This window comes from Prionailurus bengalensis, chromosome E1, assembly GCF_016509475.1.
Source record: "Prionailurus bengalensis isolate Pbe53 chromosome E1, Fcat_Pben_1.1_paternal_pri, whole genome shotgun sequence".
Lineage (NCBI taxonomy): Eukaryota > Metazoa > Chordata > Mammalia > Carnivora > Felidae > Prionailurus > Prionailurus bengalensis.
The window spans coordinates 37,206,013-37,224,025 of NC_057347.1; the positions used below are offsets into that span (position 1 = coordinate 37,206,013).

At 59.7% G+C, this 18,013-nt stretch overlaps 1 protein-coding gene across 4 annotated transcripts; it reads right to left on the minus strand.

Annotated features, from left to right (window-relative positions):
* Nucleotides 1–383: 383 nt before the first annotated feature.
* On the minus strand, nt 384–18,013 carry TBKBP1 (TBK1 binding protein 1). Of its 4 annotated transcripts, none has more exons than XM_043584228.1 (10): nt 17,888–18,013; nt 15,720–15,979; nt 15,240–15,362; nt 14,847–14,951; nt 13,627–13,807; nt 12,871–13,046; nt 12,645–12,706; nt 3,901–4,019; nt 2,924–3,651; nt 384–1,984 (listed from the first exon to the last, which is right to left on the minus strand). In XM_043584228.1, the coding sequence occupies exons 2-10, from the start codon at nt 15,942–15,944 to the stop codon at nt 1,856–1,858; spliced, it is 1,848 nt and encodes a 615-aa protein (XP_043440163.1). In that variant the 5' UTR covers nt 15,945–15,979; nt 17,888–18,013; the 3' UTR covers nt 384–1,855. The 4 variants fall into 4 exon arrangements, with proteins under 4 accessions (XP_043440163.1, XP_043440161.1, XP_043440160.1 ...); XM_043584226.1 differs by lacking the exon at nt 17,888–18,013 and adding an exon at nt 16,355–17,235; XM_043584225.1 differs by lacking the exon at nt 17,888–18,013 and having other exon boundaries at nt 12,871–13,043; nt 15,720–16,342.

Consider the following 18,013-nt stretch of genomic DNA (forward strand, 5'->3'; position numbering starts at 1 on the left):
GCTCAGGGCTGGCTGGCTGGCTGCATTGTCACAAAGACACCCTCTACTGCTCCGGATCTCTTTTAAATACACTCCATGTCAGGGTGCCTGGGTGGTTCAGCCAGTTGAGTGGCCGATTCCTGATTTCAGCTCAGGTCATGATCTCCTGGTCTGTGAGTTCGAGCCCCGAGGCGGGCTCGGCACTACATGGAGCCTGTTTGAATTCTCTCTCTCCCTCTCTCTCTCTGCCCCTCCCTTGCTCTCACTCTCTCTCAAAATAAACAAACATCAAAATAAAGAAAACATGGCCCACCTTGCCATAGTGGCGGTTCCTTGGGTTTTGCCAGACCTCCCGCTACCAAGGGTTTTCTTCCCACCCCAGCCACGGAGGGCACAGACCAAGAGCAGATGGAACAGGTAAGTTTTATTTGGACTTTAAACTTGTTCAGAGAGCTCAGGGGCCCCCACCTCCCCTCTCCAGGCCCCCTTCTCATTTCCCCTCCCTGGGGGAACACTCAAGGTACAATGCCATGTCTCTGGAGTCCTTGGCCCCTTCCTGCCTGATACACCTCTTCACTCCCCTGCACTGAGGAGGAGGGGAGGGGTGTGAGGAGGCGGGGGTGCCTGGAAGTGTTGGATCAGAATGGTACATGCACTGACGGTAGCGCCCACTGCCACCAGCCCGGGGCTGAGACCTGGGAGAGGCTCGCAGTGGGGGGGTTGGATTCATCGTGGGGCAGCAGGCTCTTGCCATAGGAAGCTCCCCACCTCAGCCCTGGGGACCCCCTGGCCTCCTGCTTACCCATCCTTCTGAGGGTACGACTCTGAGGTAGATTTCACAGAGGGAATGTGGGTCGCTGGGGTGTGGGAAGGGGGTTAGCTCTTTTGAAGTTGATCTCCAACAGCACCCTGGGACCATCCACAGGTTCTGGCCTGGGAGGCAGGGATGATGACACCCACCCAGCTATCAGAGGCCGAGTCACACACGGGCTCCAGGGCACCTGTGGTGTCAGGGACTCGAGAGGGGTAAGGGTGAAGGGGAGCATCTGTCTTAACAATCTGCGTCTTGGTGCTAGGGGCTCCAGGGGGAGGCAGGGGCCTGGGAGGCTAGCACAGATACTCCCCTGGCCTGAGGGTCAAGTTGCAGGATGGCCCCCGCCTCTCATCCCCACCCTCAGGGCAGCCTCTTTAGGCTGAATCCCTCCAGTCCTCCAGGGTCCTCCCTCTCCTCTCCCACCCTCCTTATTCCCCAGGGGAGCAGAGGAGAACAAGACCGGCCTGCAGGGAATGGCAAGAAACAAGATGCCGCCTTCCCCCAAGGGGGAGGGGCCCATGCCAAGAGCCCCGAGCTGGCCATGGGATGGAGGAACTGGCATCAGTGTGCAAGGCAGGCTCTGGGACCCCACAGGGAGGCGCTCCCTGGACAGAGCACAGCCTGAGAAAGATGGACATCCGGGGAGTGGCTAGGGGAGCTCCTGGAGTCCTCTGACACCCTCCCCCTCCCCCAGGCCCAAGCAGCGGGGGGGGCGGGCAGGTGGGCGGTGGCGACGGATCCAACCCTGTCTGAGAACAGAAAGGCAGAGAGAGAGGCTGGGTGGGGTACGCCCCTCCCCATCTCAGCCCAGATCCCCACCTCCCCAGTGGAAGCCAGGGAGCTGGGGACAGCCTCGGCTGGCCTTCCAGGAAGGGCCTGCAGGGCTGAGTGGTGCCTGGACCAGGGAAGACGGCACACACGTTGACTCGGTAGCTAGTGGAGGTATCTGGGGGTCGCAAGGGGCAAGGGCCCCCCACGAGATTCATGCAGCATTCAAAGTGAGTGAGTGAGTGGGGGTGATGAGAGAAGATGGAGAAACAGCCAGGGGGTGGGGGAGGCACCCTAGATCTTGCTGTTCTCCAGGTGGGAGTCAATGTGTTTGATGAGGGCATCATCCGGGTACCCAACAGGGAAACCTAGCTGGCAGAGGGGGCAGCTGCGGATGTCAGAGCCCACTGTCTCCATCAGCAGCTGTGGAGAGAGAGGGGAGTCACCTATGGTTCCCAGCCCTCCCTCACGGTCCCCACAGCCCAGCCTGCCCTTTCCCGAGACCCAGGGCCGGGAGGGCTGCAGCATGCAGAAAGGGTCTGGTCACCCTCTGTCCAGCACCACCCCTCCTTCTCCCCATTCCCTGCCCACCTCCCACCAGCTCAGCATCCACTCCCCCAACCCAGGGCCTACGGCCCCAGGAGGTGCGTGTGCTCAGCCTGCCAGGTCATCTACGGTAATGAGGGAGGCCAAGACCCAGACATGCCCCCAGAGTGACTAAGACACAGCTCCCGGATAACTCAAAGCAATGGATAATCCCAAACAATGTACAACCCAAAAATAATTTTCTGTCTGGCTTTAGAATATATTTTGGTCCTTCCAGGTGGCAAGGGTTGGCTCTGACATTCGGGAAACTCATTATTTCAGTGAAATGATAGTGCCCTGAGATAGGCTGTCTTCTAGGACAGCCGGAAAAGAGCAGGGGCTCTGAGACCAGATGGAGGCAACTGGATGAGCAGGCCTGGCCCTGTGTGGGCCCCAGACCTGTGGCAGTCAGCATGGCCTCCATCACCAGTCTAACAGGAGAGGGCTTCAGGCTCACTGCCTCCCTGTTAGGAACCCTCCAATGGAATTAGATCATATAATCACTGCCCTCATTTTGCAGATACGACAACTGAGGATCAGGTGAGATAAGTGACCTGTCCGAGGTCCCACAGCTGCTAAGCGGTGAAGTCCGGAATCAAAGCTGGGACTGTCACTCTGAAGCCCATGCCCTTAACCGCCGCCCTGAGAGAGAGGTAACGGTGCAGGCCCCACCTACGCAAGCAAAAGGCCCGGCGAGAGAAGCAACGGGCCTAGGCTGCCCCTGAGAGGCGAGGGGCCTCGGCCGGCCCTCAGGTGACAAGCGGGCGCCCCACTCACGTTGATGGACGGCCAGGACTGCGCGTGCTCGGCGTGGGCGTAGGCGGTGGCGGCCGGCGACTCAGGGATGGGGAAGCCCGCGCAGAACGAGGCGCAGCGGATGGTGCCCGCCTCGGGGCTGGGCGGGCTGGTGGGCACGGCCCACTCCTCCTCCTCGGAGGGCTGCTTCTCGAAGCGCAGCCGGATGCCCTCGAAGGCGCGTCGCGGGCTGAGCGGCCGGCCGGGCCCGTAGAGCTCGCCGCCGTAGGCCCGCGGCTTGGGCAGCGTGGCCGCCTCGGCCTGCAGCCAGGGCGGGGAGGCCCCCGCGTAGCCCGCGCCCTCCGCCATCTCCGAGTAGCTGCGCCGGCCCTGGAAGCCGGCCTTCACGTGGTGGCTGGGCGGCTTGGCGTAGGCGCGCTCGGCCGGCGTCCTCTCGCCCGGCGGCGGGGGCGGCGGGGGCCGGGGCTGCGGGGCGGGGCAGGTGGGGGGCCCCGGGGAGCGGCGCTGCGGGCTGGGAGACTGGCACGGCGGCGGCACCGGCGAGCGGCGCTGCGGGACGGGCGACGGGCAGGAGGGCGAGGCCGGCGAGCGGCGCTGCTGGGGCGAGGGGCACGGGGGCCCGGGGGAGCGGCGCTGGGGGGCGGGGGACTGGCACGGGGGGCACGGGGGCGCCGCTCGGGCGGGCGGGGACGGGGAGGGGCACTGGGGGGCCGGGGAGTGGCGCTGCGACAGAGGCGAGTGCCTCTGGCCTGGAAGAGAAGCAAGCCGAGGGAAAGGGCAGTGGTGGGGAGAGAAGGCGTCAGCACTGGGGAGCCATGGGCGTGCCGGCGCCCGACGCCCACCCTACCCTCTCTCCTCGGAACGCCAGCGGGTGAAAAACGACCCGGCAGGGAAAGGAAGGCAGGGGTGGCCCCAGGACACGAGATGGTAGCCACAGCTACCCCCCTCCCCTCCCTTGGTACCCAGCTCCGGGCCGCCCCTTCCAGGCCCCCTCTCACCGCCACTCCGGGCCTGCTCCTGCAGCAGAGTCCTCAAGATCCTCCCCTGCAGGGAACTCAACTCCCGAAGCCGGCCCAGCTCCTCTGTCAGCTCCGTGTAAGCCAGCGCCAAATTCACCCTGAAGGACACCCCAGCCCCCGCCCCCAGTCAAGGCTGGACGCCAGCCTGCCCTGACCCTGAGGTCAGAAGGCAGCGGGTGAAGAAGAGGAGAAGGGAAGTGGGCTTACTGTCACCGCCTGGAGGGAGAACTGGCTGTGCCGGAGCAGCTGGCTCTCCCTTCCCTCCAGGGCTCTCCTACCCCAGCTGCAGAATTCCCTTTGGCCTTAAGTTCTACCTCCAACACTACCTCTTCCAGGGAGCCTCCCTCTCTTCCTGGGGCTAGGGCAGTGGCTCCCAGACTATAAGGCTGAGGCTGGGGAGCTCAGTGATTCTAGGGGGGGTCCCTGAATCCATGTGTTCATCAAGCATAGTCTATGGCCTGAGCACATCTGATTCAGGGATGTGTGAACGTTTTTCTAATCTGTCCAGAAGCTGTGGTGACGAATAAAACACAGATTCATCAAAAAAAAACTGCGCCGAATTTATAGTAGCTTTAGTTACTGTGAATTTTCTCGAAGAGCAACCAGTAAAAGTGTAAGTGCAATCTGTGTTGTTGGGGGCAGGGGATCCATTAGGAGTCCTCACCTTGGAAAGACGGGGGACCAGTGTCGTACAGCCTAAGAGGAGCCCCCGTTCCATAAGTGAAGACACAGCCTTCTGGTTTGGCAGGGGAACCAACTGGTAAACTTGAACCCAAGTCAGCCAAGTTTCAGGTCCACTGCCCTTGCTTTCACCTCAGAGCTGCCTCTGAGTGATCAGTCTTGCACCTCCCAGGGCCTCCAGGGAGCCCTTTAGGTGGAGATCTTTGTGAACAGCTGCCGTGTACTGCACACCTCCAGAGGGCGCCACCCACAATAAGCACTTACAGAAGTTGTCTTGTTCTGGAACTGCCCTGGGAGTTCTTCGAAAGGGAGCATTATGTGGCTGTATTTATATTCCCAGCGCCTTGCCCAGGCCTGGTACCCAGTAGATGTTCAGGAAGTGCAGAATGAATTGAACCTCCCAATCCATGTGCCTTTCTGCTTCCCTTTCTTCCTCCCACTTCCTCCTGGGCACCCGCCTGCATGGAGCTGGAACAGACTCTGAACTTAGCCAAGACTTAACCCACTTCCTTTTCTCTTCCTTTCTCTGTGGGTCACTCTGACCCAGAACTACCGAAGGTAATCTCTCTCTGCACTGCCCCTCCCCTCTCCCAGCCTGGGCTGCATACCTCCAGGGAGCCCTTCCAGACCTCACAGGCAGCTCTGCGTCGCCTTGGGTCACTGCTTTCATCTCTGTTCAGGGCTTGGACAGAGCCTGGGAGACAGCGGTTTTTGTTTCCTCTGATGTCTCCACCCCCTTACCAAGTCCAGAAGGGACTCCAGAGCTTTGTGGAAGTTGGAGCTGAGCTGGAGGGGAGTGGCAGGCAGAGACTCAGCCACTCTAGATGGATCTCCTCCCAGGGGAGGCGCTCTTGCTCTTGGAGCTATAGGGTGCTGGGCATGAATGGAGGGGCAGGTGTCCAGACCCTGTGGGCCCTGTCCCCATCCTGAGGTAATGGTCATGGGAGAGAGGATGCATGTGGACAGGAGGGAGTGCAGGTAAGAGCGAGGCCAGTATGAGCATGAGGAACAGTGTGCTAGAGGGTGAGAGAGACAGAGAGAGACACAGAGGGGGAGAGAGAGAGAGAGAGAGAGAGAGGGAGAGAGTGTGTGTGTTTGTGTGTGTGTGTGTGTGTGTGTGTGTGTGTGTGTGAGAGAGAGAGAGAGAGAGAGAGAGAGAGAGACCCTGGAGGAGAGCAGGGGAAGTCATGAGGTTAGGGCTTCAGAGGGCAGGAAAAGCCGAGGTGCAGAGGGTAGATAATGACCGAGCTCCCTTGCTCTGCGCTCTCTGCTCACTGGCTGATTCTTGCTAATCCTGGGGTGAGCTGGGTGATGGGGGAGACAACAGCCCCTCCCACAACAAAACTATTTTTAACTCATTTGGGCCAAAGCCAAATTACTGCAAAAGAGGCTGGGATTCTGGGGGGCAAGCCCACTTCCCAGGGAGAGGGAGCACTCATTACCCATCTGAGGGTGCACAGGGATGGACAGGAGCAGAGAGGAAGGAGTCCCTCGGGGGACGAACTCTGGCCAAGACGCTGCAGCCCTCAATCCCATCACATCTCAGCCCTTGTGTTACATGTCCTGTGTTCCCCGACTTTGATCTCATGTGTCTGTGGGGAGAAACGGCACCTTCCCCATCAGACAGGAGGATCTAGCCTGTGTGTCCCACATTAAACTGGGGACTCTCCAGTGACAGGCTCCCCGCTTCAGACTGAGTGCAGGAGCTATGTCTCCCCTATCAGAGCGGGGGCTTGAGAGCATCATACTGACCCCTGAGAGGTGGGAGCAGGAGGGGCTCTTAGGGCACTGATGGAGCGCCCTCTCTGGCCAACCAGCTGCAAGTTTCTCTCCCCATCCGCCTTCACTGCTGTATCTCAGGTGACAGATACAGGTCGTCGCCTTCACACCCAGCCTTAGAGATCTCACCTGCCACACTCAGTTCCCAGGCCCCTATCTTTCCCCTACATGCCTTCCTCCCCTTGTCAGGAGCTACCCCAGTTTCTACCGCCCTGCTCCTGGCACCCTCCTCATGGAAAAACAGGACAGCAGGAAATGGAAGGAAGAAGCCCCTGGCCCAGACCGCCCAGACCTTCCCCCAGCTTTGACCAGGTGTGGGGCAGGGGGAGTGGGATGGGGGAGGGCAAGTGACTGTTGTCCTCCTGGAGCCCCGGGCAGCCTCACAAAGACCCCTAGGACCCTGGGCCAGGTGGTGGGGCCCCTCAGGACCTCCCCCCTTCGTCAGGCGCCTCTTCCCACCTCAAGATGCTCAGGCCCAGGGTGCTAAATACACTAACGACCTGAATGACTCACATTAGAAAACACTGCCAATTCAATGGAAAAAATCTCAACTGCACTACACAACCAAGGGTTGCGCACATGCACCTGAACACACATTCCATTTCCTGGCTTCCTGGCCCACACCTGAGTGCTATTTTCCACCATCGAGACTGTCTGGGAAGGGTCAGGTGAACGGCAGCAGACGGCTAAATTTGGGCACTTCTCGATTGCTTACATTATGAGAGAAAGTTCTGAGTCTCTCAGAACCTGGGAGAGACCTAGAGAGAAAAGAACGGTAGATAGCCTTTATGAGCGCTTACCATAGGCCAGGCATTATGCTAAAGAACTTTACTGAATCTTCTCAACAACCCTACAGTGTTGCCACTATGATCTCCATTTTCTAGATAAGAGACCTGAGGCTTGCAAAGTCATAAAGCCTAGGAGCAGTGGAGTTGCTGAAACTGGCCCCTGGCCTCCTGGACGGTAAAGTGCAGGCTACTGACCATCAGGCTATATGCTGCCTTCCAAGATGATCAGGAAAGGGAGGAAGGAGAGACAGGAAGGTAGCAGAAGGGAAAGATGAGGAGGAGGAGGAGGAGGAGGAGGAGGAGGAAGGGGAGGAGGCGAAGGAGGGGGAGGAGGAGGGGCAGGAGGAGAGGGAGCTGGGGAGCTTTACAGTAGCCTGGGCATCACCACCCTTGCCCTGGGAGGGGAGAGGAAGGTGCCAGACATATGTGGGGGATCGGAGCTGTTAAGAAGCTGGCTCAAGGTCACAGAGCGGAGACTCAAACCTGCTCTTGGCACCTCAGCCTGCTGAGCTGGCACCTTCGGAGGAGCCAGAGTGCAAATGGCAGAGCTGGCAGGAAGGAAGGCTCCCTCCGCTGCAAGTCTTTCCACCCTTCATTGACTTATCCTTTCATTCATTCTTTCCATGAATAATTCGGGGATCTCAAATTTTCATCTAGAAACAATAATCTTCACTGTGATTGATAAAGCAACTGAGCTGAGGAAGGTTAGAGGCCGAAGCACCCTGCTCTGGAAAGGGGCTCTTTCTACCCCGAACCAGCTGTGAGGCACACAGACTCTGTGGCATCTTCCCCAGGGAAGTTCACTGGGTGCCTGTGCTGGGCTGGGCCACAGTGAGGGCCAGTGGTTGGGCCGCGGGATCAGAACTAGGGATGGCCTTGAGGTCAGGATCGAGGCTGGGGTCAGGGTCAGATGAGGGCTGGGGTTGGTAGTTCATTTTCTGTCAGGATTGTGGACACTGCTTGGGACAGGATGAGGGGCAGGGTTCAAGTCTCGGGGGTGGGATCGGCATTAGGGTTAGGATTGGGGTCAGCATCCGAGCTGGTCATGTGGTCAGAATCACCAGCTGACTCAGAATCAGGAGGAAAACAGAAATCCAGCATTCCCGGCTCTTCCCTCTTTGCCCATTGCCGTCCCCAGCTGTCCCCGGCCACCTCACTCTCGTGGGGGAATTTAGGGACCAAACTTTCCACCACCCACGGGCACACCCAGCAGCAGTCTTCCCGCCCGACCCTCGGGGAGGGAACCACAGGCACCGGGCCGTGGAGCGGACTTGAGGTTGCGGGCCAGGGGAGGAGGAAGTCACTCTGCAACAACCCACTGCTGTACCACTTCCTTTTAGGCGCCTTGAGCCCCTCCACTCTCCTCGACCAGCTATGACTTGCGGTCCCCAGAGCCTGGCTGTTCATGGCAGCCCCTGCCATGCTCCCAGCACAGCTAAAAGTTCACAGTGTCAAGAAAGCCTCCCCAGACACAGCCAAGCTGAGCAGCTCACAGTGGGACTGGGAACCAAGGTGGGGGGCCGGGGGGAGTGGGGGGTGGGGGGAGGCAGGCATCCCCACTTGCCCCGGACCGTCCTGGCTCCCACTAGCGGCCCTGGCAGAATTACTAAGATGCTGACATTTTAACATACTGAAATTTCCGCTTTCAAAATTGAGCAGGTTGGGCCAGTAATTCACTGGTCACCCCTCCCAGAAGGGCCCTCCTACCTGAGGAAGAACCTGAACCAGAGAAACACCACAGAGGTACTATCGCCCCATCTGCTGAGGGCCTGCGGGGTATTCGCACTTAACTTCACGCTGAACTTCTCCAAGTACTTCACTTCTTTGTACCTCAGTTTGCTCAGCACTAAAAGGGGACAGAACTGTCACCACATCTGTGAGAAGGAAATGAGATGGTGTAGGTGAACCACCTTCCGTGGTGTCTGGCGTATGGACGAAGAGTTGGGAATATGCCCAAGAGAAAGAAAGAAACCCGCCTTGATCCTTCTTTGGAGACGCCAACCAGCTCAATGGCTTTGGTTTAAGAACGAGGAGGAGAGGATGTGCAGTTTCCCTTCTAGGGAGACAGTGTGGGTAAGAGCTGCTCTCTGCCTTCCTAGCAAAGGAAGAGGCAGAGGCCGATTCAAAGCCCACCAATCCCTCAGACCACAATCAGGTGGGAGTGGTGGGCCTCACCTTCCGAGCCCCTCCCCACCCTCGGGGAGTCCCAAGGCTGCAAGTGCTCAGGGGTTAATTCCTGTGAGCACCCCTGCCTTGGCTGAAGGAAATTTGAAAGAAAGGAAGTAGGGAGGGTGAGAAGCGTGAAGGGGGAGGCCCTGGGTCTGCTGGTTCTGGGGCATGAAGTTAAGCTCAGGGTACACGGGGGTCTCCGACTTCCGTCCTGACCCACCCCACACTGCCCTTGACCTCTGTGCAGAGTTTCCATCCTCTCTCTCCGAGTTCACACTTCTCCCCCACCACTAACCGCAGCCCACGCAGAGGCTTGTGGGCGGAGAGAGGGGTGGGGGGGGGGGCGGAAAAGGGCCAGGGCTGCAACACTGAGCCCCCCACGTTGGGGAAAAAAAGCAAGCCCTATCGTTCTCTCCCTCATCACTCATACTAAGCCCCGGTCTTCTCACAGGGGGGCTCCCCTCCTTCACTGGGCCCTCACCCCCTTCACTGAGTCAGCCCGCCTGAGCCCTCAGCCCCCTTAAAGAACCCCCTCTCCACAATTTCCCCTCCACCCTCAGCACTAGCCACACCCTCAGAAAGGCCACACTCAGGACCTGTGACTCCGAGCTGGGCTCAGAGGGGAGGGGGCCGTGGGTTCTGCACCCCCCCACCTCGGCTGAGACCCCCCAGGGTCCTTACCTCCCTGCACATCCTAAGAAGCAGGCTGGTCTCCACTGCCTCTCCTCCCTCATCCTTGCTTTTGGCCCCTGACTGGCCTCCAGCAGCTCTTCTTCTGGGACAATCTGTCCCCTGGGCACCAGCCACCAGGTGCTGGGCTGAGCAAACAGCAGGGCAATCTTGCCCAGAGGTCAGCCATGGAAGGTGGCAGAGTGGCCTGGTCGGGGTGCCCACTTTCGGAGGAACACTGATGACTGGAGCTGGTGGGCTGGGGGCTGGGGGCTGGGATGGAAGGGACTGGAATCCTTGGGGCCAGGGCTGCCTCCCAGGCCTGTCCACTTAGTACCAGTAGGACCACTGTGCGGTGGGGTGGGGATTAACAGGGGCAAGGGCATTACGAGGGGGGGCCTTTGAACAGCCAGGACTCCCACAATAAAACTGGCTGCCCTGGAGGTGTCCAGACTGAGATAGGTAAGCACTTTCAGGAACACACACGACTCCCACATTAGGGGTGGCCTGGATTCAGGAATGTCTCTGACCCCCTCTTCAGCTTTCTTACCCCGATCTGGATAACCCAGCCCTGCATTCCTGTCCTGGGAAAGCCCACAGCTAAAATTCCCACTCGCCTGGAGGGTCTGGACCAAGTCGAAGAAAGAGGAGGGGCTGGTGGGGGAAAGTGAGCTGAGAGCAGGTGACTGAGGCCTCAGGTGGGAGGACAGGGGAGGGAACACTCGGGAAGCAATTACCAAAAGGAGCTGAGTTTATAAGAAAATAAAACTGCCGGGGGAGTGAGGACTTCCTCTGAGAATTAACTCTTGCCAAGCTGGGGCTGTCCAGAGATGCTCCGCCTGAAAAGTGTGAGGCGGGGCAGGCAGAGCCTGACTGGCACCGGGGGAGAGAGGTCCAGGAGGCACCCATGCAGACTCCCAACGGTGAGGACGGAGGGGAGGAGCTGGAGGTCACCTCTGGTAAGAGTGGTCTGGCCAGCCCCTGGGCAAAGCCACTGTGGCCAAAGGAACTGGGTGGAGCAGGTGCCTTGGGGGTGGGAAGGGAAAGAGGCTGTTCTGGCCCCAATGGCAGCGTGGATGATCCAACCTCCAAAGGCACCTTATGGGAGCTCTCCTTCACTCACTCACATACAGCTTTGGTCCCTTGGGGTCCTCCACTCCTTCTCTGGCCCCCCACCCCTGACGCCTTCCTCTCACACCTCTCATTAATGACTGACCTCTGAGCCCATGAAGGATACCTGGGGCCACAGAGGTGAAGTCATTAAAGCAAAGCCAGTCTGCATCCCTGGAAGGATTCAAAGTCTGGCTGTTCAGATTCCAGCCCTGCCAAAAAAGTCCTCTCTCTGGGTTCAACCGGTTGGAGGGAGCCTTCACTGCCGGTCTGCTAAGAGGGGGCTGGACTCAGTGACCCATAAAGAGCCCTACGGTATAACTTCTGAAGCAAGCTAGGGTTCTAGAATGTGTGTGTGTGTGTGTGTGTGTGTGTGTGTGTGTGTGTGTGTGTTTGTGTTCTGGGTCTGGGCACATGGGCTAGGATGGGCTCCGAGCCTCAGCCACGAGCTAAGGCAGACCCTCTCCACAGGAGCCCTCAACACTCCCCAGCAGCCTAGCTGAGGGATCCCACCCACCACTCCCACAAACTGGTTCTCACCGCCCCCCACTCCAACTATCACAGCTCCACCCAGGCCCTCACCCCAGGGTGCAGAGGGAGGTGAGGGGTATCCCCAAGTAGCCAGAAGCTGGGAGGAAGGTGAGAAGGAAGCCCACTGGAAGGAGGACCCTGGGGTCCCATAGCTGGGTATACTGTGTGACACAGGGTTAGTTCCTGTCCCTCTCTGGGCCTCATGCTTCCCCTCCAACGAAAGTAGGGAGTCTGTGCCACACAACTGGTCTCAGGGGAGAGGGCTTAGGCGGAAGGAGGTTTGCTCTCTATTTCTCAGAAAGTGGGAGAGGAGGAGTTCAGGGTGCGGATGTGAAAAGCATCAGGCTCACTGATGTCAGGCTGCCGCTCACCCTCTCCCTTGCTGCCCAGTGCTGCCCCAGAGGCCACTGCCATTAGACTCCCCACTGACATAGCTCCCTCCCTCCTTCCTGCTGCCCTTCTTTCTCAGCAAGATTCTACAGGGGCCACCCAGTGGAGCCTGTCCTAACCCCCCTCTCGGCTGCTGTAGAACTCAGGTAAGCCCCTCTTCTCGGCCTCAGCTTTCTCCTGAGGTGGGAAACAAAGCACAGACCCTGAAAGACGCCACCTCCTTCCTCCTCATCAGTGAGGGGGCAGTTAACCCAACTAACTGGCCTTGTTACTGGCACAGAAAAAATGGGGCTTCAGAGAGGCCCAGAAACTCACCAGGGGACCCAGAACATAGCAGCAAAGCAGCTGAGGAAATGCCTCAACCCCTGACACCTCAAGGAGACACGAGCTTGGGTGTCAGAAGAAAGCGGGGGGCACATCCCAGAACCTCGCCTCCTTCCTGTGAAGGATGAAGAGTCACACAAGCAAGCCAAACCCCACAGGCCTGATGCTGGAAGAGGGGCCCTCCAAACAACAGAGGGGAGAACTGACCCAAAACGGGGACCTGGGAAATGCCACCCTCAGGGCACAGAGGTTAAGATGGAGAGGATTTCAGATGCGACTTACTGATCATCCCCGACTCTTTTCACCCACGCCATGTCCCGCTCTGACTGGTTGGAGGCGAGATCCTAGGGAGGAAGACCGGGAGGTCAGACGCCGACGTCACCTTGCCCAGACCCCCCTCTTTACCATTCCCACAGCCAGTCGAAACCCAGGAAGGACGTCCTGGGACTCTAACGGCTATTTCCAGCAGCTCTCAGACCTCCGGGGAGCGCTGGGCGGGGTCCTTTACCTGGGCCCGGCTCTCCTGCAGCTGCTTCAGCTCTCCCTGCAGCCGCTCGCACTCGGCCTGGAGCTGCTCTTCCCGAAGCTGAGCCCCCCGGGCCTCACCCTGGGCAGCCTCCAGAGCCTCTTCCAAACGCCGTCGCTCCAGCTCACTCACACTGGGTGTGGGGCCCGGCCAGCCTGCTGGCAGGAGAGAGGATAATGTCAGGTTGGGTCCAGCTACTGGCACCCTCCACCGACTCCCAGGTCAGCAAAGACTGAAACCGGTGAGGACTGCCCCATCAGAGATCCAGAAGATAGCCAGAGGACAAATACCCAGGGGAGGCCTCTACTGAGGGCAGTGTGGGAGGATGGCCCGAGCTGCTTTTTTCTCATCTTCTAGGAGACCAAGGACAAAATAAGATGGCCTCCTGAAAGGATTCCCTGGCCACATTCAAATCTCCAAGCATCCTCTGGCCTCCGCTAATCACCACTGTAAGACCGGCTGGGGGACTCTGAGTGGAGGTGCCCTCTGCTGACACACATAGGAATTGCATGGGGGTAGCCAGAGAAAGCAGGTGGTAGAGGGGGGTGTCAGTGGGAGAAACTGCGTAAGAGTAGATGAAATGAGGGAACGGGTGGCAAAGAGGCATAGGGCAATTATGGGAGAAATTTAATAAGACATTTTAATGGGGTGCTCACCATCAATTCCAGAGTAGTACTGAAATGGGGGTTAGTCTAGGGGACTCTGGGGTAGGGATATCAGGGGTCGCAGAGATCTCACCGTGACTCAAGCCAGATCCCCCTCTCAGTGCCAAGTAGTGCAGGTCCAGATCAGTACAAGGTGGGGCAGGGGCAGGTGGGGGGCTCGGGCTGGGGAAGGCTGCGTCCCGGAGGCCTTGCTGCTGCCGTAGCTGCTGTTCCAAACCACAGATTTGCCGCAAGTGGGTCTCCACCAGGGCCCGCTGCAGGGTGAGACAAAGGGGTAGGGTCTGCACAGGACCAGGGTACCCCTGTGGGCCCCCCAAAGCCAGGACTTCCCCATGTCTGGGAAGCCATCACTCCTAAACGGAGCAGAGGCCCCAGGTCACACATCCCAACTGCACTCTCAAGTGGCTATGAGTGTGAGGTCTCCTCTCCCAGCAACTGCAATGCAGATGTTTCTGGCTATTGCCCCTTGCAAGGTCAGAGTTAACGCCTCTTCCTTGCGGGACACTTCTAAGAACACACAGCCCCTCAGTCCAGACATAGCTACGCCCTCAGAAGCATAATAAGTTCTATTTGCACATGTGACAACCACTCTGGGCTTCACCTACCTCATCTATAACACGGGGATAACCACACTTACCTCTTAGGTTTGTTGCAAGGATTAAAATGAGTAAATATATCTAAAGAGATAACAACAGTGCCTGGCACATAGTTAAGTGCTATGTTAAGTGTTTATGACTATTAAGGCGAAGCATTCTTACACAAACGTCCCAACTCAGACGTCACAAACAACAACTCAGCAGTATTGTTATCATTTGCCCTTTTCAGAGGAGGGACAGAGGCTAAGAGACTCGACCCAACTCACAGGCAGGAGCTGGCAGAGACCACGTGTCCTGATTCTGACACCTGTCACGCGCGTGGCCATACCCCTACTCAGAATCACACACATGCCAGGACCAGTCCCAGCAGCCACAGAGACCTGATTACCTCTACCCTCACCCACACAGCCTTCCAGACGCAGCGTATAGGCACAGACTCGACCCAGCACGAGACACAAACATTCGCCCGGAGACACGCTGTCGACAGGGTCACTCACATAGTCACCTACTGTCACCGCGTGGCCAGGGTGTCCTGAGGGTCACTCACAACTTGTATGACACACTCAGCCCCCCTCACAAGGGCAAACGGGCACTCAAGCCCACTGGGGTCCACACCACAAACACACACACATGGGGTCACACACAATCACACAACAAAGGTCCCAGCCTCAAGCACCCCCGGCTCCCTGGGCCTCACCATCTCCCCCAGCTCTGTCTCCAGGTCGCTCTTCTCCACGCAAAGTTTCTCATAAGCCTGGATCATCTCCCCAAGCTGTTCTTCCTGCTCCTTATTCTTCTGCAACTGAATGGGGCCCAGAGGGGATGGAAAGCACACCGTGGTCAGGCCCATCCTTGACTTGGGGGCCAAGCAGCTCCCCATACCTCCCACCCACACATCCAGCGCCCAATGGAAGAGGGGTGGGAGAGGCTGCAACCCATTCTAGGGAAGACTAGGGCCATCGCTGACCAAGGAGACAGAGGCTGGCGGGGGGGTGGGGGGCGGGGGTGGAGAGAGGGGACTGTCAGAAATACACTGGAGCAAGGGGTCCAGGGAGCCCAGTCTGGGCTGGGAGGCCAGCGAGGGACTCACCTCATGCTGGAACTGGTTGAGCCGTTGCTGCAGGCTGACCTTCTCCATCTCCAGCAGGGAGCCATCCTTGATTTCATACAGAGAGAAGCCATGCTCCTCTCCAAAGTCATTGATCAGCGGGTACTGTGGGCAGGCAGGTCCTCAGGAGAGCTGGTGCCCGGCTCCCTGCCCAGGCTTCAGCCTCGATTGGGCTCCCACCTCACAACCTGCCTTGAAGTCCTCGCCTCTCCCTCCCCTTGCTCAAGTGGGATCCACACGGCCTGGAGGCATCTCCCGCCAACCAGATCTTTTTTAGATGCAAGGTCCCACCCTTTGGCTCAGGATCCTTTCCTGACCCTTCCCATCCAAAGCAGCCACATCCCTCACGGGGGACCCTCAGGTTCCCAAGAGTGTGCATCCTGATCCCTCTTTGCGATTCCTGGGATCCCCAACCCCCACAACACACACACAGCCAGACCCCCATCTTCTCCAAGTTCTGACCTTGATCTCGTAGACTTTGAGACGGCGGCGGAGGGTGGCATTCTCCCTCTCCAGGCCCCCCAGCCGCTCCTTGATGTCCCCATAGGCTGTGATGAGGGCAAAGTGGGAGGCAGAGCACATGTCCCCTCCCAGTGAGGGGTCTCCTGGGGCATCCAGCCACACCTCACTGGGCCCCAGTGCCTCCTGGGTCAGGATGCTGATGTCATCTTCAAACATGGACTCCATGGCAAGGGCCTGGGCCTCGGCCCCCACTGGGCCTCCTGGGAGAGCAGGAGCAACAGTGGAGAGGGCAGCCTGGAGGTTGTCCCCCATACCCCTCAAGCTGGCCCAAGGAATGCTATGACCAGCTGAGAGGAAGCTTGGAAGCTCCCACCCCTGCCTACCCACAGACTACTCAGCCCTGTTTTCTCTGCTGCCTTTGGGGGAAGGGGCTGTAACTAGATGAAGACTTCTGGCAGGGAGGGCCTGACAAGTAGGGACAAGTAAACCAGGCCAGCAGCAGAGAAGAGTTCCTTCCAGAACCCAGGGAGACCTGTGGACAGGAAAGGACTGGCTTCCCAGGCTAGGGCCCAGACGGGGCTGCCTTGATTCACTCCTCAGCCCCTCTCCACCCCAGGCCTTGCTTCCCCAAATACCTCTCTGCCACGCTCCTCATCCCCAGCCTCTGGCACCCCTGGCTCCTCACTAAGGCCCAGTGCTTCTGGGAGAGTCAGCCCCACCACTGTCAGCACGTCCTCTGTGGGGCCCCCGCCCAACTTCCCAGCTTCTTCCTGCAGGATCCCAGAGTTCAGGAAAAGGAAGTGCCTCCCCCACTCAGACCAGGGTTGTGGCAACCCTCCAGGCCCTCCCGGCCCCTGATCTGGGACCCACAGGAAGTCCTCACAGAGCGTCAGAGGGAACACACAGAGGGTGGGGGGCCCTGGAAAGGGTCCACCGAAGAATTCCCCAGCCCGCCAATGTGCCTGCACACAGGGAAGTGAGGAGCCCTGAGAGGGGGCAGGAATGACTCAGGGCTCCGAAAGAGTACGCGCGAGAGGGTGCGTGTGTACTTCTGGCCCTGTTTATGAATGTGTGTCTGTGGTTGGCATGTGTGGGGGGGAGTGTGTGTGTCTGTGAATGAGTGTAGGTGTGTCACAGTCAATGAGTGCCTTCGCAGGGCTGCGCTGGGGGTGGCTGGGGGTCGGGAATGGAGTTGGAAAGTGGCCAGGAAGCCGTGTGTGTTTGTGTGTGCGCGTGTGTGCACGCGTGCGTGAGCGTGTGTGAAGGGTGGGCACGTTCGGGGCCGTGTGTCACGTGAGGCACTATGGGAATGTCCGAGGTGTGTGCGCGCGCGCCGGAGCGTGTGTGCGCGTAGGAGAGGGGGCTTGGCGTGAGGTCTGAGTTGAGACAGCGGGGTCCGCGACCTCCCAAAGCCGGGCAGCAGGAGCCTGGAGTGAAGGGGGCTCAAGCCCGGGCCCCAGCACCCCCCCCAAACCTCCCCCATTAAGTGCCAGGGAGACGCGTGTGACCGGGTCTGAGTAAGGAGTGTGTGCGCGTGTTTGTAGGGCTGGCCCCACCTTTAACCCCTTCCTCTCCAGGCGCATCCCCTCCCCCCAACTCCGCCCGCCAGCGCTCACCACACCCCCCCCAGACCCCAGCCCGCCACCTCGGGCCCAGCCCCACTGGCGGGGGCTCTGTCCCCTGGGCCGCCCGGACAGACGCTCCCTTCCTCCGCATTCCCCCCCGGCCCGGCGGCCCCGGGTGAGAGCCGCGGAGGGCGGATGGGGAGGGGGTGCCTCCTCCGCCCCGGGCCCCTACTGCGGCCCCTTTAAGAGCCGCCCTTTAAACCCCTTTAGCTCGGCGGACAGAAATTGTCGCCCCTCCCCTCTCGGGGGCCGAGACCACGCAGCCCCCTCCCCCACCGCTGGCCAAGCCCCGGGCCCCCAGTCGGCGGTCCCCGGGCCGGGGAAGGGGCTCCCGAGGCGGTGCGGCCTGAGCAGCGGCGGCGGAGGGGGAAAAGGGGGAACGCGGCGGGCCGGCGCCGGACCCTTCCCCTCCCGGCCCGCCAGGGCCAACTGCCCGCCAACCTCCCGTCGCCTCCTCCGGCCCACCCTGCGACCCGGGCCGGCCCCGGGCGCCGCTCCCCTCCCCCCCCCCCCCCCCCCGCCCCAGCCCCGCCGGGGACTCACAGCTGCTGCCGGTTCCTGCTTGTAATCGCAGCTTACCCCCTCCGCCTGCTCCCTCCCCAGACGGGCACCGGTGCCCCCACCCCCCTGGCACCGCGCTCCGCTCTCGCCCTGTCGCCGCCGCCGGGT